We start from the raw sequence: 26,347 nt of genomic DNA on the forward strand, positions 1-26,347 counted from the left end.
CGAAATTCGGGCTACTAATAATAAAAGGCAGGAAAAACTGATAATTTTTAAAAATATTTTGTTGCCTTAATAATCCAAGTAGATAATCTTGGTACTTATATAAAAAATTTGGAACAAATAAAAAACATCAACATTCACAGAAAACATTTATTTCAATTTTCAATTTACATTTAAAATAGAAAAAATGTATGGGCAAAAGGTATACAATATATAAATAGTAATTATTATAACAAAATTATTCGTCAGTCAAAAGTACAAAAAAGTTTCAATCAATTTATTTATATTTCTAGAAGCCGTATATAAAATTAAACGTAGCGGAACTAGAACCTGCAAGGCTTGGAAATGGTTTTAGGATGCATCTGTGGCCTCTTTAAAGAGGCAGGGGTTCGATTCCTGCGACGTTAAGTTTTTTTATACGTATTTTAAAAATATTTTTCTATCCTTAGTGTAAAATAACACTTTGAAAAATGTTACAAACAATTGACTTATGTTGAAAAAACTACAGTGAAAAATAGCATGAAAAGCATATAAATTGGCTCAAAATCCTGTACAATACCTATTTTTTTTTCAGAAATAACATTCATTTCCAAAAACCTTTGTAGCACCAAAGTCCAGTAGAACTCACTTCGTAGAAACTAGTGATTGAATATCAACGGAAATAACAACAGAAAAATATTTGTTACAGACAATTAATTGATAAAATAATCGATCGAAAGTGGAAATCGGAGGGTAATATTATAATATTCTTTTCATCTACCCGTCTATCTGAGAGGAAGCAAGAAACACTACCTTCACGCTTTTTTACCACTAACATGGATATGGGGTAAGAGGAGGTAGGCATCTTAATATCAAACTACTTAATATCTTAATATTCCGTTCCTAACTTACCGCCCAATTTTCAAGATATTGAGTAGCGGAACTCAACGCTGTGATACCAGAGAAAGAAAATAAAGAAAAAAAAATTAAAACCCCTATATATATACACATGTATACTTAATAGTTTTTTAGACGTTTTGTGTGTATCCTGATAATTTGCTTAAGAGGCTGGTAGTAGGTTTACATTCCAATCCGACGATATTACGATAACTTTTATATCAAATACAAATACATATCTAGAAAGTACTTTAGGTATAAAATATAAAATTATACATGGCAAGTAAAATTTAAATCAAACCGTCGAAATAATAAATTTACTATTAATAAATATTTATACGCATATAGCTCCTGTGTAGGTGAGAATGTCATATTATATATAAAAAATTTTAATGAGTTGTATACAAGAGTGTTTTTTTTATTCAAATTATACAAAAAAACAATCCATTTTAACAAACACTTATTTGTGCTTCGTGTTTTAATAAACTTAAAAAAAACGAACTTAACAACATTGTCACAGAGCTCAATTTACAGTGGCTAAGCTTAAAAAACAAAGGCAGTTTTAAATCTTAATGTTAAAAAATATTTTTACAATTATAATATTTATATAACCTCAAAAGTTTTTTATAGTTAAATATTTTTTGTTTTATTATTGTTCTTATATAAAACAATAAATATATGAAATATATGTTAATATCTAGTATGTGATATGAACCACGTCGCCGCCGACTGAGAGTAGACATTGTCCCTGAAAAAGATTGGATTGTTTAAAAAACTAAAAACACACTTTAAACATAAATAAGACGAATGAGTACAATACTCTACGAGTATCTTAGATCATGAGATTAGCTCGGTGATACCATAACATTCTATTGTCGTCTCCATCCACGTGTAATTACCAAGTTTCAAGATGCTACAACAGTTGGAAGTGCATGTAATTTAGATTCTTTGATTTTATTACAGTTTGTTACAGCTCGAATAATTAATAAAAGTGTTGGGTCTAGACAGAGGCTGATCAAGAGGGACAAATGATGGAACTCAACACCGTGGTTGGTTCAAGTACCTGGTTCTTGTGCGCGTTGTGGTGCAGCAGCAGGTGCGCCAGGTACAGCGACGTGAGCGCGTTGCCGCCCAGCGCCGCCGTGTACGCGCGCACTATGGCCAGCACCTACAACGTTAACGAATACATATTTATAACTCATTTTTGTTTCATATATTTTTTCCAGCTTCACGCTGTATCCAACTCAACTCGTATTGTGATACGATTTTAAATTTTGCTTAATTGAGAAAAATATTATACATACTAACAATAACTAAAAACAAATTATCAATAAAATGACATAACAATACAAAAAATACCCAATATACCTCACAAGTAAAAGTATGCAGAAAACCACTCAAACCACCCAGTTCTCGTACAGCCGTGGTTTCTCTCACGAACAGCAGCCGCAGAGCACATACTCTCCGCGCTACTTTAGTACCGTGTACTGCTCCAAGAGTCGTTAACGAGACGCGACCCGCCGCCTGTGAAAACATTTTATTTTTATTTATTTATTTGACAAGAAAATAAAATATACAATATATATTTTTTAATTTTCCCCATTTTATTCTGTCATATAGCAAAAAAACACTAAAGGGAATTTAGTATTGAGACCTTCGATCACCATCCACGCTCAATTTCATTACGTGTTGAATGAAGTGAATGTAATTCAATTCCCAAAATGGAAATCGAACCCAGAACCGTCGTGTTTACAGTAACACACTATGCAACTGTACTACGACGGGGTTACAAATTATTTATATGCGTATAGAACGGATGTTAACTAAAAAAATACACAATTGTTAATCAGCACAGCTTCTTATATAAGTTAAAACATACCAATAAAACTAGAATATAAAAATATACTCTAAACTATAAAAATATACTCTAAACTAACTAAATAGACTAAAAAAACACAAAAAATCTTTCAAAAGTACACAGTGTATTCTAGATTTGCCACTTCCAAAATTTAAAATATCAGTAAAAAAAATTCTAACATGTAAAGCTTATTACACTGTTCAAGAATACTTAGAGGACAAACATGTATGGAATTAATGTCTATTGAATGTAATGCAGGATAGCTGCCAATTAATGTAATAGATTGTACCATTGATTTTGAAAAGAGCAACTGTTGAGTTTCTTGCCGGCTCTTCTCAGCAGAACTGCCTTCCGAACCGGTGGTAGCTTTGTTCATATGTTCATTCGACGATTCAAAAGTGCTTATTATAAGTTTATTTGAATAAAGAATATTTTGAATTTGAATTTGAAAACTACTCACAGGTCCATTACTCTTATCCTCCATTACTTCAGGCGCGGGTTTGACAAGTTGTTCTTCGTCTAAGGCGAATATATCATCATCGTTGTCCGTGTGTCCGTCTCTTTCCGTTCCATTGGCATGTTCTAGTTTAGACGGATCGTAGAGTGGGATTGCTGTGCCGGATACCACTAGTTGAATTTCATCCTGAAAAAAAATTGTAGAAATGAATTAAGCGTTTAGCCCTTCTTTTGTGTATATTTTAGATTAGTTTTGTTTTTAGTTTAATTAATAAATAAATGACGTACCTCTGGCGCGTCGAGCTGGAAGGCGGGCGGCGCGAGCGCGGCGGGCTGTAGGCGCCGTAGCTTGTAGGCGGCGCCGCACAGCGCGCTGCCCGCCAGCCGCTCCGCGCCGTGCAGCGCCGACAGCCGCGCTCGCCACACCTGCACAGACCACACCAAATATCGTTTAATTATTTTTTCTTAGCTTCAAGCACTATCACGTATATGCATTGTAGGCAAAAAACATTTTTCTTTACCTATTAAAATAATTAAATGATTACCTGCATAAACGCATGAGGCGGTGCGTTGGCCGGTCTTAGAGTGTTAGTGAACACTTGCATGTGAGTACGACGGACCGCTAATGCTCGAGCTGTTTCAACCTGGTGAATGAATATATGTAAAAAGTTGTAAATTTATGTAACGTGAAACTAAAGAGAAATAAACAACCAAAAAAACATTACATCTTCAGCTTCATCTAATTCCAAAACGCAGGCGTCCTTATCCGCGCATAGATCTAATATGGGAGGTTCATCTTCCGTTTCCGGTAACGATCCGTTTGTACTGTGTTCTGTTGGACCTAAATAAAACAAAAAAGGACATTTAATGCTAATTATGCATAATTTTTATGTTTTATATATAATTAATGTGAAGCAGTAGTGCGCTGCGGCACAAGCGTCTGTCTGTAAATGGGACGGTTGTGGGCACTCCCCACGAAGTTTCTGAACACTAGATTCCTTCTTTTGCTTGATCTTACTTGCTAAATGCGGAATATAGCGTAAAGTTAAAAATAAACTATAAGAATGCTCACCTATATCATATCCATTAGCAGCTTTATTGGCAGTGAAGGTGTCCCACAGGGCTTTTTGAATTTCAATAGCATTTTTATCGTTTTCGGATGCCTGAAACATTTAAAAATATGCGTTTTAAGTGTTATTAAAATGTAAGTTTATTGTTTACGCAAAAAATAATACGTGTAACAATTTTTTAAAAAATTATTCACTTAAGCATGGACAGTCACAACTATTGTGTATACAGCTTAACAAAATTAAACATATTATAATAGATTGATAAAATAGTAACAAAAAAATAAATAAAATAGTATTAAATTATTTAAACATAATAAAAAATATTTAAAACGATGTCAAGTAACTATATATAATATTAAATTACTATTAAATTTGTTTATTATATGTGTTTATATTATACTAGCGGACTCAGGCTGCGTCACCCGCTTGAACTATACGAATATTTATTAAATATATTTATGAAATTATTTTTAATTAAAGAGTGAATTTTAATAAACCATAAAACACGACTCGTGCATCCATGAATCAGCGTCGTTTCTACGCCCAGCGGTTACGGCTGTGCGTGCCCCTATACCTTATCCAGTGGGAACTTCTCCTTTTATATATATAGATACCTAGTTCGAAATACAAGCGCTCCATGTGTTATACTTCTAAATCCATTCAGAAGTTTTAGCGTAAATGTAATAAGCCTCAATCCTCACAAAGTCTCACATGAGTACGCACCTTGATCCGAGGCGGTGTGGGGGGCGGCAGGTGCGCGAGACGCACGGCAGTGCCACTCGCCAGCGCCATCACGGAGCGCTCTCCTATAGCTATTTGCGTTTGTAGTGCAAAGATCGCGTTCGCACCCTGCAACATCATTGTTTGTTTATGTAGCTTCACGCTGTATCCTGCATAAAGCATGATAGTCAAAGGGAAACATGGAAGGGAATAAAACATTAAGTGCAAATCACTTCACAGGTCATTTTTTTTTGCGCCTGCACCACCCGTAATTGGACATATACGAGATGCTGTTACGTCACGCAGCACGGGCGAAGGAATGCCATTTTTAAAAAGCGGTAAAATTTTGCAACGCTTTAACTTTGGAAATCCTGATTCGATTTTGATGAAACAAAAACTATTATTATATGCAATAATACCCGCATTAAATGCAGTAGTTACTGTTATAATCAAATTTTGATGTGTTGGTGAGATTTCCTAGATTACAATATAACATTTTTATAATAATTACCTGCATACGTAGTTTAGCTAGCAAAAGTTTATGTAATTCATATTCTAAGAAAGGTAGTTGATCTGATAAGTCCCTCGCACCAGCTTCAGAACCGACTGCCCGGCGACCGCGGGCCGCTGTAAATGGAAATTAATATATACAAAATATTTTATACTATTAAAAAAAAAAAAACACAAATAAGTGCAAGTCAGACTGGCAAACAATTTCAAGATTATAGGTCAACCGAAGATATAATCTACGAAAATTGAAAAACTTAAGTTCGCGGTCGTAAATACGCATTTTGTATGAAATAAACTACAATTTTCTTCAATCTACATTTTTTTTCTTTATTTGTACTGTAAGATCTCACTCCGTGCCTATTTTTATAATTGTAGGGATGTACTCTATAGGTTTTGATTACGATCTCAAGATAAATGGTCTCGACAGGCCGACAACTAAGTGATCCTATGTTCCTTTTAAGGTACGAAACTCATTTTTCAACCAAATAAATCTTCCCATAGAGTCGTCTACTTTCCATATAATTCAGAACTTAAAATTCTGAAAAAAAAAACAAAATGGCCACCAACCCACAGCTGTCAAAGTGATAGCTTTGGCGTAGGACGCGAGCCTGTTGGGTTTCGCGCACGTCGCCAGTAGCACTGATGGTACTCGAGCACGTCTGGAAACGAAAAAAAAACATATTAAGTTCTTAGAGGCACAAAAGGGAATAAGAATAATTATTATTAATACCTGCATCCACCACAAGTAGCGAGTTCAGCGCGGTAAGGCCCAGATCCAGGCGTGTAGGGTACGTGTGCAATGGAACAAGGTTCGATTTCAGCCTCATCCAATGTGTTTTTGGAGCCTGTTGTTACTGGAAACGATAAAATAATGATATGTAATTATTTTTAGCATTTGGTTATTTTTAACATTACTGGAAATACAAAGTATTGAGTGGAGGAACGAAGCGAAAGTGTCTACCATAGATACGAAACGAAAATTCCCCCCAGTGAAGATTGAATCCACAACCACGCATTTACAAAACAACACAAGAATATACATAAATAAATAAAACTCACTTATAGTAGGTTCGTCCGATGTAAAATCACAATCTAAGTTAATCACCGCGGCCGTTCCAGAAGCAGACAAAACGCATACGTCTTCCCTGAAACAATATTAGTATAATTAGTATTTATTCTATTGTTATCTACTATCAAAATTTTGTGACTAATTCAAATAAAGAAAACTGTCGAAAAAGGTCAACCAAAAATTGTTCCCGAATTAAATCTTTATCTACATATAAATCGTTTGTATGTGTGTTTGTCATGATACTCTTCTCAAACGGCTAACCCTCACCATGTACTAGCTTAACAAACCTGGCGCATACTGGGTCGCCTTGAATGGAAGGAACTAAAAGGGGAATGAATGGAATTGAAAAATGTATTATTTTCCTTAGTTTCCTTGTTTCCAGCTCGCAGATTTGAATTAATTTGGTTTTTTTAATACAGTAAAGCCTCGCAATCTAGATTATGAGCTTCCTTTTTAAAAATTATCTTGGCCATACTTATCGCAAGACTGTTTTTAAATGTTGTCGCAAGTGTCAGTGGAATATATATCTCCTTTGTTCACTTTATCTTTTTAATTAGCTTCACACTATGTCCCCGCACTCCCCCTGTCTCCTCACCTCCCCCTCCCCCTCCCCCCACACTCACCGCACGGACGCGCGCTCCGCATAGGCGAGCACGGCGGTGCAGCGAAGGGCGCGCGCGTGCGCCCGCAGCTCGGTTCGCAGCTCGGCCCACCACGCCGCGCGCGCTGCGCTCTCTCCTCCGCCATCGACCAGCTTCACGGACCTGGCGCACACTGTGCCACCTGGAATTCACTATTATTTGAGGAAAAAATGTGTAAACCATTTTAATTAATTTTTGCATTTGTTACAGTTGAAATGCCAATGACAGTTAAAATTTCATCTTTAAACCACATTGTGTTGACAAGGCTGTCGTGACACAACGATAATATCAGACTGTGAACTCGATGGTTGTAGTTTCGGTTTCCACACCGCCAGAATAAATTAGATTAATTTCTTCGATTTTGTAACAAAACAAAACGCGTGATACTGCGTGAAGAGAAAAAAATATGTCAATTAAAATAAAAACTTACCAATATGAACAATAAAACCTGCCGGATACTCAGTCATGGTCAAAAATGGGTATTCCAACATTTCTAAGTTATTACTATTCATGGAAGGCCGCAATATGGCGCCACCCCCATTACCCGTGTTGCCAGCTGACGCGTTTAGAGAACTACCTACAATTTTTATAAAATCACATATATTCTCAATTTTTACATATTTATATTTAAAATATATATATTTTTATAATTACTAATAATTTTACTTAAATATTAACAATAATCGCCATTGTGAACATAACTTTTCAATTGTTTTTTTCCTATTTTTTTTATATGTGCAATAAAGAATATAAAAAAAATAATAGTACTTTGATTAAAAAAAACAGTCACCGAGGTTCTTTCATCAGTTTTTATTTAGTTAGGACTTTTGTCTATTTTGACTTTGACTATTCAGGACGATATGAACATAATATCGCACCTTTAGAATTATAGAGACCTAATTCAAAAATTGACATTTTTGAATTAGGTCTCTATAATTATAAAGGTGCTATTATGTAATTTCGAAGCCCTTAAAGAGCATATCCGACATTTCAGTATTAACATAATTTGTATTTTATATTATTTTAATGATGTAATACACGCGAAACAGGTTTCATATTGTTAAATCAAATATTTATAATTTAACCCAAAATTATTATTATTTTTCATTACAAGAATCAAACACACTAACCTTTCGGCGTAACACTGAGATCTGAATCCGAGGACCTCCTATGTATGCCCATAGGCGTAGACGACGAGTTCAAGGAAGCATTTTGTACATTAACGGTAGCCACAGGTTCCTTTCCCCCGTATGACTCGTGCCTCGCGTGTTTCGGAGACCCTCTATCCTTGTCGCACTTATTCTCGCACCTATCCCTGTCCCTGTCAAAATTGCACGCTGCATGCGAGTTAAAACACACACTAACACTGTTAGTCGAACTATTCACGTCTAAGCTGTCGGTCCTATCGAAGCTGGTTTCGGGCAAAGATGGTATCGTCTCTAAGTGCATTGGGTGAAAGTGTTGCAACATCGGTGCGTTTGTTAATTTGCATGGAATGACGATATTAGATTCTACTTCGGACATTTTGCGTGAATCACAACCAGATGAGTGAATGCTATCTTGTCTGACCAATTTGCGATTGAGCTTTTCGCTGTCTTTAGTCGTGTTGTTGGAGCTTTCGGCGAGCTTTAGTTGCTTTATCTGAGCTTCTTCTACTTTTTCTAATTTTTCATTGACATCGTCGAAAAACTTTTGGTCACTATTCTTAACTGGGTCGGGACTAGTTGGTATTAATAAAGTATCAACTTTGTCTATTAAAATAGTCTCCATTGCAGTGTGTATCAGACCTGTCGGCTTGAGACGTGATTTATCTTTCCTAAAAGATTTTTGTTCGCGTAAGTGACTATAGTCTTTTACGCTGGATAGGCCACTAAAGGAAGCTCTGGATACAGGTTCAGATCCAATATACATAGACACGTTTGAAGTAACAATTTCATCACTTTTGTGAAAACGATTAAACGAGTTATGCCCTTCCTTGTCTAAGCTCATCAAATCTGTATACGATAGAAAGGGAGAACCTAACACCGTGTCGCTGGGAGCTTTGGATGTAACATCAGATGCGGACCCTGGTTGACTAAAAGCGGTTTTGGGGTCTACATGTTTTTTCTTTGGTAACAGCGAATAATGGGATAAGCTCTTGATCATGCTACTTTTGGAAATTTTCGAAATTTGTCGCTTGATCCGCTTTGAGGAGCGATACATAAAGCCTTTCTTTTCTACGGGCGATGAAGGTGCGCTAATACTCTTTGAAGCTTTCTTATGACTAAAGGGGTTGTGAATTTTAATAAAATGAGAATTTGGTTTCGTTACACACATTTCTTTTGGCGGCGATGATTGAAAGTCGATGGTATTATTTTCAGGATCCTCGAGAGATTCATTTTGAGCTTTAGAAATGTCTACGATATCACTTTCACTGTCTGTTTCAACTGGCTTTTCTGCAGACCTCTCTATAGCTTTATTGTTCAAAGGTTCATTAGACTTCTCCCTATTTGCCAATTCAAGAACTGTTAATTTTCTCTTCATTTGTGCAATAAAATTTGGATCTGCTCCTTGATTTAAAACAGATTTAACAACAGAACTAGTAGTTTCTAAACTTGGTTCGAGATCACTTTTCATATCGGAGCTCTCATCATCTTCATCAGAAGACGTATATATTTCTGAACTATCAGCAGAAAGTGCTGATGAAATTGAACCATAATATTCAAAATCGCCTGGTAATTTAAGAAGATTTTCAGTCCTTATTGTCATAGGAGTAGGCGGACAAGACTCAGATATTTTTCTTTCCGGCTGTACACTTTCAAAATTACTTAAGTTTTCTAGCGAACCACAATGTATTTCGGGCACGTTACTGATTGTATTATCTTTATCAATTGTTTCCGTCGTTTTGTCATTGTCAGATGTACTTAAAACCGGTTCAGATTCGCTAGTTCTTCTCAAGGTAGAACTAGGGGAGCTCTCTGAATCTTGAGTCTCAGAAATACGAGCCAAACTTCTATCGGCGTGCATAACCGATCGTGCAAGTATTGACGCCATTCCTATACCTTCTTCTTCTTTATTGTCAACCTTCAGAAGCTTTGCAACTTTCAACTTTTTAATTCTTTTTATCTCATTTTTTATATCATTTATAGACAAACGTGATGTATCTGATGATGTTGATTTAAGTGAAATCTGATCATCCTGCACATCAGATTTTCGTGGCCGTCTATGAAACTTTCTAGCAAACAAATTATCTTTTATTTGCTTAATTTTCTTTAATGGTCCGATAGAATCCGTCGGTTCCTCCCGATTCAAGAGTCTATTAATATCGATTTGATCTTCGGACAAATGTCTTAAGCTCTTTTGAGCTACATATTCATCTTGATATATAGACAAGTCACCAGCGTAACTCTTTTGAATCGGTTGTTTTGTTGCAATTGATTCAACGCTTTTATCATCCTCATCAAAATTATCCGGTTCATCTAGAAGCGCTGTTGTTTTCGGATTCAATATATTAACAATTCTAAGTAATTCGTCTTGATGAGTTTGGTAATATTGATTTAAATCAGTCACGCTATCCTCATTGGTTGCCAAAATGTCCAAATATTTTTTTAATTGTCTAATTCGAGTAGCGACAACACACAAACCATGCAAACATATGTCCATGAGTATACTTAGTTATAAATCAAATCTTAGTAATATTATGTAACAACATCGAGTACATCAAAAGCGTGTACATTTTATATATAAAATATCTAAAATCATCTTTATAAGCCTTTCATAATAAATTTGTATATAAAGAAAATATTTCATCATTCGGCATCAAATTCATTTAAAAGTAGGGAATGAGTTATTTTCATTCCTCAATAGTAACAATACAATACCGCGGCGTAGAGTTCCGCCAATCAACACGCAAAACTAGGTTGATGTGTGGGAGACACAGGATGTTAGCAATAGGTTCCCTCTGCCTACCATGATATATGCGGGATACAGCTTGAAGCTCAAATTAAATATTATCTGAAAATAATACTCACTGTTGCGAACAAGTAATATTAATTGGAAGACTTGGAGTTGGCAGTGGAGTTATACTGACAGCTGTGCCTGTACGAAATATAAGAAATATGTATAAAATTATACATTAAAAGATTAAATACAAATATAATATGTTAAACAAACTATAAGTAAATATTATGAATACGTTATGATATATTTAGACATCTAATGCTGTAAAATAGTCAAAGCAGGCTGGCCTGCTCCCCGGCTAAATTATTAATTCAATAATAAGTATTTTCATTTTTAGACGAAGTTCGACAATAGAATATAATTATAATAGAATTCTCAGTTTTAAAACATTAAGGGAAATATACTTATACATATATTTAAAGGGGCCATTGTAAATTGAGCACGATACTAAGAAGTTAATTATTTTCACTGTCATTAAATAATTTCACGAATAAGTACAATAATAGTAATTAGTTTTCTTTTTTTTCACAATTGAAATGTGAAAGAAAGACTCCATCCTCAATAAGTTTCTTAATTTTCAATATTTGCCACTCTCCGCCGAAATATATTGTAGTAACGGCCCGCCTTCAGCATCGCCCGTTTACACTTATTGTTTTATTACAGCCTAATTAAACAAAATCTTTACTAATAACTTATATCACTGTAAAGTTCCATCTAAAGTCGTTCAGCAATTTTTACGTGGAAGTGGAACAAACATTCATCCAACTCCTCAAAGAGTGACATAAATCTTACCAATCGCTCTGGCCACGACCCCAGCTTCTCCTTCTAGATCGAAGTCCTGTTGATATCCAACTACTGCGTTTGCTCCTAATTCGGCAGCTTTTAGTCCCACTAAGCGTTGGACCTAAAATATGTTATATGTGTTATTATTATTTTAGAATTTTATGAGGACATCTGACATTAAACACGATGGTTGTAGGTTTGGTGACGATGAGGAGGAATAAATTACTTTTATTACCTCGTAATAAATACCTGGTAACAAGACAAAAGGCATTGTAAGCTTCCGTCTATTAACACGTAATGTCTTTTTAATTGTTTTAACACTCAATGCCATTTGCTTACCCTTCTAGATGTGGGATACAGTGAAAAATTGAAAAAAAAAAAAAAAAAAAACTAAATTACCTGATTACTAAGCTTGATAAAAGCCACCTGTCTCGCTTCGTTAGAAGCCCTAGGTGTCCTAATTTTATCTATCCACTGATATTCTGGATCGTCATTCACTATTAGCTCTTCGACAAATCCGTGAATTGCTGTTGCTCTATAGCCAGGTGGTATCATTGGACCTGATGTGTAAAGTATGATTAAAAAACAGTTTCACGCTCTTTCCCGCACATAGGCCCAGTTGTACAGATATTAAGTCTTTAATGGTGGAAATAATAGCCAAGCTTTTTTCTTTTTTTTTGTCCTTTTCCCAGAGCGAGGAATAAAAATAATTCATATCCCCATTCAAAATTATCATGAAATATTTAATATTTTCATTTTCTCACTCTGGTAACGGGGCATAGCGCGGCGTTAGGTTCCACCTCAACACGCAACGTTTCGAATTCCCTGTACCTATTCTTCTATATACAAGATGCAGCGTGAAGCTATAAAATTAGCCTCATTTAACAGATTTTATTCAATAATAAAAGGAAGAAAGCTACGCCAAACAGTCAACAGGCACAAAAGTCACTAAGAATATCTATTAATTATATTATACCAAAAATATAAGTCCCTGAACACCTAGAAGTTGAAGGTAATTATTGTGTGACCCAAATATTTGTTTATAAATAAACATATATTTCAAAATATGTTTTGACGATATGTCGTCATTGTTATGCCTCTATTCTTGTACATGATGATATTTAGTAAGCTGACATCGTTTTTTTAGTTCATTGTACGCTATATGCGGGTTAGAAATCCCGCATATATCAATATTTGTTGAAGCAGGATTCAAACCCACAATCAAAACGGTCCGTCCCAATTACATTGAATTGCCACTGTAACTCGCATATATGGAACATAGTGCGCCGACACATGGAACATAGTGTTAAGATATTTTGTTCCTCACGTTCCGCTCACACTTTAAAATATTGCATGCTGAATGACAGAACTGAACGCCGCACTTTGTCATATTGCCAGAATGCGGAAATGAAAATAATTTGTTCTATCGTTCTAATGGGATTCGTATCCACGGCCAAAGTAGTAACAATCAGAAGCTAACCGACTATGACATTGATAAATAGGAAAAAAAGTTTCAACAGTCATAGAATATTTTAAATATTAACTGTACATTATATTAAAAAAATATAAACTTACAATGAAAGAACTGGACACCAACACTGGAGGTCTTGTATTTGTTGAAATCGGAAAATAATTCCACTTTCACTATGACGTTCAACTCTCCGCGTATACCGTGCATTGTGTCGAACACTGGTATCCAGCCGGACATAACTGCGCCTGTGCAATATATTGTTACTTAAATTTCTATTATTACGCTGTATTCTACATACAGCATGGGAGGCAGAGGGAACCTGGGAACTTAGTGTTACGACACTACGTTCCTATTAAAACACACATTTTGCCTCATGTGAGGAAATGAAAATATTAAATATGACATTTCTTTAAGTGAAAGTGGAATCCATGCACGGACGTTTGCGCTTTACCTTTTCGGGGATCAATTTAGATTTTTTATTTATTTTCAGCCATTTTCCGCAGTTTATAAGATTCGGCAGTGAGAGCTGATTAATAATTGCCCACTCTCTACTTTCTAACCTTTTAAAGTGGGCGACGGCACATTTTCTTACCAGACCTTACTTCAAATTCAAATATAATAGCATTGAATACAATATTATTGAAACAAACAATGCAATATTTGAATTTTCTTAGATTACAGATAGATTTCTAGTTATAACTACTACAACTAGGACCTTCTTACCTCCAGGCGGTGTAGTACCATTAACATTATTTGCCTCTCTGGCCAGCAGCGGTGCGAGGCTTATAACGACTTTGCCTATAGCGTCGTTAGCAGAATACGTGTCGTGATCCATCAGACGTAGCTGAAGAGGTTCATCTTGGAGCTCTGATTCGTCTACCTGGTGGGGTACAAGAGAAATTGTTTTAAATAGTGGCATTTCATGTCATTGTCAAATTATTTTATTTTGTCTCATGGTGTATTTGATGCTTATTGGTTGCTCTGCTTGTTGAGGTTTTGGTTGTGGGAAACTAAACACCGCACTTTGTCTCATTACCAGAGCGAGGTGACGAAAATATTAAATAATTAATTTTTCCTCAAATGTTTCTGTCCATTTTGGAGTCATGCATCTGGCAGAGGAATCTAATGATAAGGAGGTCTGTACTTTAGAAACATTCCATTCAATTCAATGTTATATGACATTATCCAATAGTTATTTTTGTTTTATAAGTGTGGTAACATACAAGAATTAAAATTAATCATAAATATAATGAAGTAGGTACATAGTTTTTATTATATGAATTATTATTTTTGTGTATTTTTTTATAATTATAAAAATTTAAATACTAATTAGCAGTTATTGTATATATATAAAGTATATGTAAAGTGAAAATTCAACAAAAGGACCCAAAAAAGTAATTTTTTTTTAATTAAATTAACTAGGTATATTTTATTTTATTTCTTCACATATATAAAATATAATAATATATATATATATATATATAAAAGTGATGCTTGTGACATATTTTTTATATAAAAAGTCTAAATTCTAATTTTACTAGTCCTGTTTATCATACAGTACAGTACATACAGTAGTGTCATGATTTGGTGATATCTAATCACTTATCATATTGGGGTTAGATAAAAATTACTGATTTATTTTAAATATATTAAGAATAGAATTTATTTTAAATATATTAACATTTTTTTTATTCCTATGTTAAGACACTTGATTATTCAATTATGATTCAATTAGAAAACAATGTACCACACCTAAAAACACTACATTTACAATCAGAGTCTCTTCCACTATACCACAAGAACCTCACTTATGTTACTACTGCTTTAAATTATGAATATAATTTACTATAAGTTACTATTTTCATTTGATTAATGTGGTCATATACTAGAAGGCAGACAAACACCAGACACTGTTTATTATTAGCATATGTTGGTATCATTTTGTAATCTGGCCAACAGAAATGAAATGACCTTGTTATTCCCTGGACAATGTTATATGTTTTCAAATTGTATATGTTGAGTGCATGTTTTTTTTCATGTTTTGTAACTGCCTGTGACATGTGATAACAATATATATTTTTAATGCTTTTGAATATGACTGTCAACTTTTTGTTTGTTTTTAGCTTAAAAATTTCATATTGTCTGTTTATTATTTAGTAAGAAAACATAACCTTTTCAATGTAAGCTCCTTTCTAATCAAATTATACCTTGTTCTATATTATATGATCAATATTATACGAAAAAATCTTATTTTTCTTAAAAAAATTATGTATAATACACTAAAGAACAATATATATTTTTTAATGAGAACCATACTACAAATTAAAACCTATAAGGTGTAATACAAAAATAGACGTTTTTTTATCACATACCTCAAATCTATACCACTCCGTGCTGTTCCACTGTGGGTTTAAAGATTTCCGACATACGTCGGTCTTATGGGTTACTCCACCAAATTTTATTTCAACAAAAGCATCTGTTGTGTCACTCGCCCGGTCCATGACCGGCAAATTTCTACCGGCCAACACTTTCACTTTAATTTTACCAGGCATTTTCGCTTATACAACCTTAAAAAATAAGTTTAAAACACCAAAATACACGATATCGTTATCACAATATGGATCTAATTAAGTAAAATTAGCGCTTCCATAAAAAGTCTAATCACTTTAAAAAACAAGTACTATTTATTATTAAAATTAATATTTGTGCTGCTTTAATTTCAGCCACTACTTCGAGCCACAATGTACCGTTTACAAATAAGTCATTAATTTTAATACAAAAACACAAATAAATGTCTCATTTTTTGTAAACATTGTAAATTTAAGACGCATTGACGCTGCGTATCAGTTTTAAGAAAACACCTTAAACGCCTCTGTAATAGCGAAAGTGTGTTGTTATAAATTTCACCAATGTTTATTTATAGATTTGAATGTTTTATAAATAATCCTGAAACGCGGGCGACATTTGCCTCGGGCAGTTGTAACGAAATGTCAATGAAAATGTCAAAGTATCGAGTCAAAATCGATATTTGTCATCGATTACAAAAATGTAATAAATAATAATGCCATACACTTTTTCACTCTTTGTCTTTATTAAAAAAATATAACCAAATATAATAAATGCTGTTAATGATAACCATTTGATATATTTTTAATGTAAAATATATTTTGATATATTTTTAATTTAAAATATATTTTGTCATACACAAAGCAAGGAATATATAAATACAAAATAAAATATAGAATGATGAATAATTAATAAGGGGGTAGTTAGAAGTAGATGGTAGATTTAAGTAATAATGTCTACTCACTTTAAATGATATAAAGCTCGGAGCAGCGCCTGGGACTCGCCACCACAGGTAGTTTAGCTTTAGGGGCTCCTGAACTGCCTATAAAATGTCCGTGTCGCCTTTTATGTGATCGAAAATAAATTAATTGTAGGGTAAAACGAAAAAGAAATTGACGCGCCTAATATTGGCATGATCGGCAGGTAGTGTTTAGAAATCTATTACCTATCGATTGATACTTGCACAGAAGTAATTCAACCCTCATATTGGATATGTGGTGAATTATTTCCGTGATTTTGTTTAATAATATTCTCTTGTTATTATTTAGGGAGTCTGCAACTATCTACTTTAGAATTAATAAATAGTTAAGGAGAAAAAAAGGCAAAATAGTTTTTATAAACATTTATTAAACACAATTAAGAAATTAGAGGCCGTCATGGCGCAGCGGCACAAGGGTGTGACTGTAACGCGACGGTTGTGGGTTCGATCCCCAATCGAGGAAGTGAAATATTTATTTAAAAAAAAAATTAAAAAAAAAAATATTTGTATTTCTCTTAACATATATATATAGCTGCTTTATTAAAGACAATTAATTTCTCTTATTATTTTACAGTTAAAAAGAACATGAAGAAAGAAATGGAAATAAAAAATTCAATTTCATTTCCTAGAGTGGCTATCAAACCACGTCGATCACAACCGGTCGCGTTAACAGGGACGCAACCTCTGCGTTACAACTAACCTCCTAATTTAATTTAATCTAATTTAATTAATAAGTAATAATCAACTTATTCAATAACAATTATCTGCACTGCAGTAAAATGAAGTGATGGTGGGAAAACAAATTAAAGATTAAGAAATTTCAGTTAAATAAAAATAGACAAAATCTAAAATTACTTAAAACTACTTATAAAAAACATTGTAATTAGAAATATAAATTCAGTCTTTAAAATTTTGAATAAATAAATAATCAAATGCTGCTATACTACAATAAGCTAGCAAATTAGTACTAGAAAACAATTAATTTACAATATCATTAATAAATTATATTTGCTTCACGCTATATCCCTCATAGGCAGGGCAAACCTAGTGTTTAGACACTCCGTTCCCAACATTTTCGAGATATTGCGTTTGAAATGCGGAACATAACACTGCGTTCTAACCGTTACCAGAGCCAAGTAATTAAATTAATACATTCCGCCAACTGGGAACCGAATGCGACTGTGCCACAACTTTTTCATTTTAATAGGTCTAAACTTTTTCATTTTAATAGGTCTAAACGAAACTTGTTTCAAATTATAAAATTTGTGAGAAAGAGAGATTAATTTCTTTGTATTAATGCTTCTTATTATTATTCATAGTAATCTTCACAAATTAAACATCAAATTATATACATAGGTTTCCTAAAATATATAATATATTTATTTATTTTTCATCCACTAGCTTACTAGTAATAACATTACTTTGACATTAATAATTAACATTAATACTTGATTTGTATTGTAATAACAATACAAATCAAGTATTTTATAAATATTATAAAATCCATACTTATACTTACACATAATTTCAAATATCAACTTTATTTAGGTCAATTTATCTCTAGAGCCTATTTAGCCTTAACTAGTGAATAGTCTAATTAGGCCAAAGAAATATAGAGAAAGTTTAATTGACAACGATCAAATTGTATAATTAACAATATTATGAAATTATTTCCAAATTTAAAAGATAGTTAATTTAATTTTTATATGTATCTTAAATGAAAGTTCGACTAAAGGTTACCTTTTATGGATATTAAAAAACAACATATTTCCATTTAAAAATCACAACTATCTTTAATTTTACTCAGCATCTTACTAATATCCTGTGTTCCAACAGGGTTAGGTCTTTTTAATTTATGCTTAGCACTTAATTTGGGTACTAAACTTTTATTTTTAGGAAAATTATCATGTTTGGAATGACCCCCGAGACCGTCGTAGGATATATTAAATAAAGACATATTGGGGTCGTTTTCTTGAGATAATGGTATTTTAACTGGTTCCTTTTTGTGAAAAATGCTTGTTTTTGATATGTCGGTTGTCTTTATTGCGTTTCTCGCTGACTTAAGTAGGGCGTATTCTGATGGCTGAAATATAATTATGTAATTAATGATTTTTAAAAATTTTGTGTATTTCTTTACGTTTCACGATGTATCCCAGAAAAAGAAGGATCGATAGATAAAACTTAGTGTCAAGATACTACGTTTCCCACGCACCGCCCATTTGCATGATACATTGTGATTTGAGTGGCGCATCAATGCCACGCTTTGTCTACAAGAACGGGGAAATGTAAATAATGTTTAACTGTTGTGGGTTCCATTTTTATTAGATAATATGAGTAATTTTCATTTTATTGCCCTGGTAACAAGACAAAGCTCAGCGTTGAGTTCCGCCACATAAAACGCAATCTGTTGAAACTTGGGCAGTGCGTAGAAACGTAGTGTCTTGACACTAGGTTTCCTCTTTCTAACTTGCCCTAGCCTTACAGAAATATTTTTTTACATAATCTTCTTACATATAAAAAAAACAAGCTTACCTTAAGATTTTTTTCAGGCAAGGGATGAGTAGGATGTCTTTGTAAGGCGGTTAGAGCTAAACTACTCTGCTTGAGACACAAATAAGGAGAGTCTGCATTCTCTATTCTATTTACCATTGATGTCTGTAAGCATACAAAAAAAATTTTTAGCTACGATGTATCCCGCGCATAAAGTTAGGCAGAGGGAACCTAACGTTGGAAGATACCGTTCCTTACACACTCTCGTAACAAAACAAAAAGCGGCGTTAACTTCTGCCATTCAACACGCCATGTCTCCAATATTAGGACGGTGCTTTGAGGACGGAATGTTCTAACACTAGCTTCCCTCTGCCTATCGCTGCAGCGTGAAATCAAAAAAAAGAATCCTGATAATAAACTAATTAAAGTAACTAATAACTATAGTAATAACTTTTTTTTCTACACTAATATACATACATAATACAATTTCTTACCAGATCTCAATTATTGTCTTGTGAAGAATTTTTTGAAATGACTTATATATATTTGTTTGAATAAATAATCAATATACTAAAACTTTAATCATAAAATTTAATCAATTTAATGAAACCCAAAACAATGATATTTAATAATTTTGGGTGTTTGTCTGTGCATGTTAAACTCAGAAACTGCTTAACCAATTTAAATGCAGTTTTCACTTTAATGTTTTCACAATCCTCCTTTGATGTTTAATGTTTAGTTTATTTCAATTGGTTTATAAATAAAGCGGTGATAATATAAAGTATTTCCTATTTGTATTATGTTTAAGAAATTGTTACAGTTATTTGAAGAAACTATTTTAGTGAATTGCTTAAAGCTTTAGTTTTTAATGTTTATAAAAAACTAGCGGGCTTCGCCCGCTTGAACTATGCGTATATGAATTAAATATATTCATGAAATTATTTTCAGTTTTCAATAGGATTAGCAAGAAAATATAAGCCTACATAATTAAAATAAGCCGAATTATAAGTAAAGAAAATTCTTATTATTAGAAAAAATACTAACTAATTAAAATAAATAAAAATAAGTAAACCTAACCAAAGAAAAATATTAACAAAAGAAAAACTAAACAAAACTAGCTATATTATCCAATCAATATTATCTACGTAAAATAAATATTTAAAGTATTAAAAACTGTATCCCCCACAGCAGGGTAGGCAGAGGGAACCTAGTGTTAAGACACTCCGTTCCACACTTTTTGCCGAATTCTGAATTTATTGTGTGTTGAGTGGCAGAACTCAACGCCGCGTTATGCCTCGACACCAGAGCCAAGAAATGGAAATATAAACGTAAATAAATATTTCACCTCCTCGAGTGCGAATCAAACCCACAGCCGTCGCGTTACAGTCACACCCTTGTGCCGCTGCGTCACGACGGCCTCGGTCTTCAAAATTAAAAATAACACAAAATACAACCTACACAATAATAAAATAATAAAAAAAATAATAATGCTATCGCTTAAATAAATATGCTTTCGTCGAGTTTTATTTACATTTTTAAATGATTATAATATTTACAATATATGACCCTTGGACATCGACTCCCGTTGTATTTTGAAACTTGTACTTCTATCATGTCCATTTGATAGACTGTAAAAACCAATTTTAATCTGACTGTAATTGGCTTTATTTTCTTTGTATAAAATTTTTGTTTGTTTGTTATTAAGAATATGCTGTTATTTTCTATGTAATAAAAAAATAAAAATAAAATTATAAAATTTCCACAAGATGCAATATCTCATACATTTACTATGCAGTATTAGTAGTACTTATAGGAATGATTTATGAATTATTGTTACTTTACCGATCTGCTAAAAAAACAACAGAGCGCGGCGTTGAATTCCGTTACTAAGCACGTTATGTTTCAAAGATTAGGTTTCTCTGTCTACCCAGCCATATGCGGGACACAGCGTGAAGTTAAAAATATATATATTTTCTTCATAATCTTAAATCCTAGCTTGAGTTTGTCTATTATTAAATTAGTAGTTCCTATATAAGTATATTTAAGTTACATCAAATTACTTTAAAATGACTTATGTGTATTAATATAAAATATTTTAGGAAACATAAAAAGAATCTTTTCTTACATAGTATTGTAACATTTTATAAATGTAAAAAAAAAAGAAATAAAAAATAAACTTACAATACTAATATTATTATCATTATTTTTTTGTTCAGAATTGCTTGAATCATCATTAGTCTTTGGTTTCTTAACGGCTTGCCAGGAGTCATCATTTAATGATTTCCTTTTTCCTTCAGAATTCTTGTTTTCATTTTCTTTTTGTGATATATATACTTGAAATTTACTGTAAAAAAACATTTTAGTTGGTACAAACAAATTATGATCCAATCATAAAAAAAAAACTATACGTCCAAAATACATGCCGAAGATTATCTTCATTAAATTTCCTTGGTGATGAAATGAAACTTCCACTTGTCACTTTCCGCCTAATTCCAATACTTCAAGTATTACGTGTTGAGTGCCGCGCTTTTGCCTCGACCCCAAATCGAAGAAATTAAAATATTAAATATTTCCCAGAGTGGGAATCGAACCTGTCGTGTTTATTGTCACAGGATTGGTCTCGGCTTTCATCGTCCAGTATATATATTATTATTTTAATAGATTTCTATGTAAGTTTGCTTCACGAGTGCACGTACCGTCATAAGACGGTTTTTTTTATTTTGAAACATGTTCCACTACTTCTATTTTTTTTAACTTATAGCATAGATAGCTAACTAATGTGCATAATAAATATAATTTTGGTGAGTCAATTCGCGGGGTGGAATATAAAAGCGCTCTCATAAAATAAATATATATTTTTTACAATTTATAATGTTGTAAAAATTCAGGAAAAAATATAGAATAATAAACTTATAGATAGCCATTTTCATTTCATGAAGATATCTTTAATAGATACCGAGAAAATAAGCTTTAACGTTAAGGGTTGTTACCCCCATATCTCCCTTACTGTAAGGGTTAGACACAAAAATATGGTGTGTTGCTATTTCCGATAAAAGCGATACAATCATATTAAAAATAATTAATTAAGACACAGTGCAGCTTTCCCATGCTTATTCGTCTAGAGCAGGGTTTCTAAACTATGGGTCGCGACCCCAAGAGGGGTCGCGTAGCAAAATTCTGGGGTCGCGAGAGATTTTAATGTCAAATATTTATATATATCATTTTATAACATCACTAGAGTTGGCAGATTTTTGTATGTTTCAAAACGAATTCTAAAACTATATATTTTCATATGTATATGTATATTGTTACCTAATAAATAAATCATCAAAAAATATTAATTTATTTTTCTTTTATATTTGTATGGGTCGTTAAGAAACTAGCAATCATAAATGGGGTCGTGAATGACAAAAGTTTAAGAAGCCGTGGTCTAGAGCCTTTTAAGCCAAAACATTTTATTTATATTATACAAAGTCAAATTCAAATACAGTGTGAAGCTAAAATAAAAAAAGAACTTACATTATTTTACCTTCCAATCTGGCATTCTCAATTTTTTCCGCGGCAAGTTGTTGTTTAAGAATTTGTAATTCATCTCGTATTTGATTCTTTTTGCTTTCACATTCACATAATGCTCTGAAACATAAACAAAGTAGAAATAATATTTATTTTTAGGATTTGTAAGAAATACCTTCATTTGATTTGTTAAAAAGATGAGGCCTCATGTCAATAGAGATGAGGCCAGTCGTGGCGCAGGGACACGAAGTGTGACTGTAAACCGACTGGTAGTGGGATTGATACCGACTCGAGGAAATGAAATAGTTATTTAAAATGTATATTTCCATTTCTTTACTCTGGGTGGCAAAGGGTAGCGATGAGTTCCACCACTCAACATGCAATGTCTCCAGAATTCGGCAGAAAGTGGGGAACAGAGCGTCTTGACACTAGGTTCCCTCCGTCTACCCAGCTCTGTTCGGGATACAGCATGAAGCTGATTTAATTTATATTTTTTTATACCTGAATTACCTTTTCAAAGCTGTAGCAAATGTAGCAACAGTTTTAACATCTTTATAACATTCAAGTAACTGTTCCACTTCATCACTTGTTGCATTTAGAACTTTTTCCAAACTAAAAAGAAAAAAGTAAACACCTAAAATTTATTATAGTCTTATTAAGCTGGAGTAGTTTGTTTGGTTAAGCGCGCTAATCTCGGAAACTTCAGGTTCATTTTTGTCGGAGACAGAAGTGTTTAAATGCGAGTAGAGTCTTAACACTAAGTTTCAAAGTTCCCTCTGCCTGCCCTGCTGTGTACGGGACACAGTGTGAAGCTACTTAAAAAAATTAGATAGAATAGTGAATGTACAATTAAGCACAAGTAACAAATTAAAGCTTAATTCATTTATTTCTAATTTAAATAATTTCTATTTTCTATTTCTGGTAAGTCCAACTCAGTGTTAATTCCACTAGTTAATATGCAATGTCTTTCAGTTAGCAAAGAGAGTGTTGTTAGACTGTGTATTCAAAAAAATATCAAAAAACTACAAAAATTAGAAATATTATAAAGAAATAAGAAATATTTAGTTTTTTTTTTATAGAAAAAGATAAGGCAAGCAAGCTTGCGGATCACCAGAGGAGCTACATGTATGTTGTCGCCCTCTATATACAATATAGATACACTATAAAAAAACCATACCCAGTCAATGTTTTCATTCTATTTTTTAAAATGTCATTCTCCTCTTTTAATTTCTGCGTCTCTCTATTTTGAACTTTCAGATATTCCAATTGGTCTTTTAATGCTGATACAGCTGATTCTTTACTTTCTAATTTTTTTTCTGTTGCTTTTAAAAGGGCTCTGCAAAAAAAGACAAGAAAATTACAAATATTATGCTAGCTGTACAGTAAAGTGAAATATCTTCTTTGTTTATGAAATTTACCAAAATATAATAGGGAAACTGCATTTAAATTAATTAATTAATTTCTGAGATTGCTTACAAACAAATTTTAAAATTCATTTTGGGTTCTGTTCCTTTCAATAATTAAATTTCTCATATATAAAAAGTAAATTTTAATAAACTATAATATTATGATCTACTACTAAGCCCAGCAGACTTTGTTTTGTTCAGAAATCCATTTGGGTTTTCTTAGCTTTACACATTCTGCATTTAGCAAACCTTGTGTTAAGATATTTCAATCCTCTCATTACCCAATTTTTGGGACATTGTGTGTTAAGTGGAGCTACTGAATAGTATTCTTGGTCCAGCAAAAGTAAATGAAAATTATTTATTCCTCCGAGTATAGAACCTAAAATCATCATGTTTGCAAACTCCCACATCCCACTACTGCTAAAACAGCCTCAGTTTTTAGAATTTTCACTCACAAAATCATAACAACACACCCAAACTCAAACAAACCCATAAAAACTCATAAAAACCCATAAAAACTCAAACATACATACCCATTTTTCTTTAAATCTTTCTCAATAACCATTAATTTTTCTTCTTTTTCCTTAAATTCAGTTTTTTGTTGTCTAAGTTGTAAATGAGCATCATCCAATCTAGATTGTAATGTGGCAGCATCATCAGCAGTCATCTCATTTGATACAGTGGGGTATAACCGATATGTACCCTTATTTGTCACTTTATTACGACATTGTGGGCAGGACTTCGATCTGCATTAGTAATTAGAATTCTGTAGATTTACCGTGCAGGTGTGAAGGTGAGCATTGCACAGTAGTTGATTAAGTTTTGTTTTAATTAAACTTTGTCTTTAGTAAAAAAAATATATAAAAAAACACGAGTTTCGACTTATTTTTATTTAAATCCAAAAATTCTATAAATATGATTTAATAAAAAACAAAGAATTTGATCAAGCGGTATTTAAGTTATTAAATATATACATTGTTAAGAAATTAATATTTTTTAAGCGCTAATTGATATCTAACTGCCTTTGTTACTTAATTAGGAATTAATTTATCAAACAAAATCCTTATACCTGGAAATCCATTGTGATAAGCATTGATAATGAAATATATGTCCACATTGTGTCACATGTATATTCTCCGCCGGATTCACCAAGTCACTGCATATTGTACATATTATATGCATTTTTATTACAAGACTGAAAAAATCAAAGGTTAAGTGTATAGCGTTTGTTTGTTATTAAACCAATAGGTTATTTTTTTTATTACGTATATTAGAGACATACGTATATTCAAATTAATGTATTGACTTATTGGAGGAATTATTTCTGTAAAAATAATACTCACTCACACTACACCCTCAATGTTGTGTTTTTTTATTATTATTTTGTTGTTGTTGTTCTTTAATTATGGCGATCCGAATTATTATTTTTAATGAATGGTCTGTTTTTGCGATGACAGACGCAAAAAAATCTGCCAGTGTCACGTATATTATGATAAAAATAATACAGTTAGTTTTAAAATTACAAAGTTTTAGCTATGTTTTTCTTGAATTTCGGAATAAAGATTGCAGCACTGTGTTACTTTCGAAATTCGAATCTCGGAAGTAACACAGTGCTGCCCTTATCTAAATTTAATTAAATTATTTAGTATAGTAACATGTTATGTTCGAGAAATCGAGAATCGATTTTAGTTACTTTGGAATTAATAATTTTCATATAGGTATATTTCATTAATAAAATAGTTTTGTGCTCATTAAATTATTTTATTATATTATATTAAATTATTGGATTGATTTAACTATTGGATGTGTATAGATATATAGATTAAAGATAAAAAAATATATTATACTAGCGGCCCGCCCGCGGTTTCACCCGCGTGAACTATGTTATTATTAATTTCTGTCTCCATGAGTACGTCCTAGTGACGTCTATGCAAAATTTGAGACTCCTAGCATATGTAGTATCGAAGTTTCATACAAACTTTCGACCCCAAAAACAACCCCTTAGAAGTCGAATATTGCAAATTCCCGTCTTAGCGAGCACCTACGTCCTGTAAGTAACTCCTATGCAAAATTTGAGATTCCTAGCACATGTAGTCTCTGAGATTTCGTGAAGAGTGAGTGACCTTTCGATTTTATATATATAGATTATTTTAGTTAACATATAATAATAATATGTAGATTAATATAAATAAGAAGATTGAACGTTACTCCGGATAGTTTTGC

General features: G+C 32.7%; 2 protein-coding genes across 4 annotated transcripts; both read right to left on the reverse strand.

Annotated features, from left to right (window-relative positions):
- Positions 1–133: 133 nt before the first annotated feature.
- On the reverse strand, positions 134–16,364 carry LOC146536111 (C2 domain-containing protein 5). Of its 2 annotated transcripts, none has more exons than XM_085190038.1 (22): positions 15,763–16,364; positions 14,114–14,270; positions 13,495–13,635; positions 12,319–12,479; positions 11,929–12,040; positions 11,208–11,274; positions 8,328–8,518; positions 7,628–7,774; positions 7,180–7,339; positions 6,547–6,632; positions 6,218–6,341; positions 6,055–6,146; positions 5,489–5,604; positions 4,981–5,106; positions 4,260–4,350; positions 3,913–4,028; positions 3,733–3,831; positions 3,476–3,613; positions 3,192–3,374; positions 2,242–2,397; positions 1,937–2,041; positions 134–1,621 (listed from the first exon to the last, which is right to left on the reverse strand). In XM_085190038.1, exons 1-22 carry the CDS (start codon positions 15,940–15,942, stop codon positions 1,571–1,573), a joined length of 2,799 nt encoding a protein of 932 aa, XP_085046164.1. In that variant the 5' UTR covers positions 15,943–16,364; the 3' UTR covers positions 134–1,570. The 2 variants fall into 2 exon arrangements, with proteins under 2 accessions (XP_085046164.1, XP_085046163.1); XM_085190037.1 differs by having other exon boundaries at positions 8,328–10,792.
- Positions 16,365–18,264: 1,900 nt separating this feature from the next.
- On the reverse strand, positions 18,265–25,737 carry nopo (TRAF interacting protein no poles). Of its 2 annotated transcripts, none has more exons than XM_085190057.1 (9): positions 25,472–25,737; positions 25,194–25,319; positions 24,658–24,870; positions 23,896–24,054; positions 23,229–23,330; positions 22,725–22,838; positions 21,387–21,549; positions 19,248–19,370; positions 18,265–18,798 (listed from the first exon to the last, which is right to left on the reverse strand). In XM_085190057.1, the coding sequence occupies exons 2-9, from the start codon at positions 25,304–25,306 to the stop codon at positions 18,490–18,492; spliced, it is 1,296 nt and encodes a 431-aa protein (XP_085046183.1). In that variant the 5' UTR covers positions 25,307–25,319; positions 25,472–25,737; the 3' UTR covers positions 18,265–18,489. The 2 variants fall into 2 exon arrangements, with proteins under 2 accessions (XP_085046183.1, XP_085046182.1); XM_085190056.1 differs by having other exon boundaries at positions 25,468–25,736.
- Positions 25,738–26,347: the final 610 nt, after the last annotated feature.

This window comes from Heliconius melpomene, chromosome 9 (genome assembly GCF_056956725.1).
Source record: "Heliconius melpomene rosina isolate 202511_hmr_F chromosome 9, ASM5695672v1, whole genome shotgun sequence".
NCBI classification, from domain to species: domain Eukaryota; kingdom Metazoa; phylum Arthropoda; class Insecta; order Lepidoptera; family Nymphalidae; genus Heliconius; species Heliconius melpomene.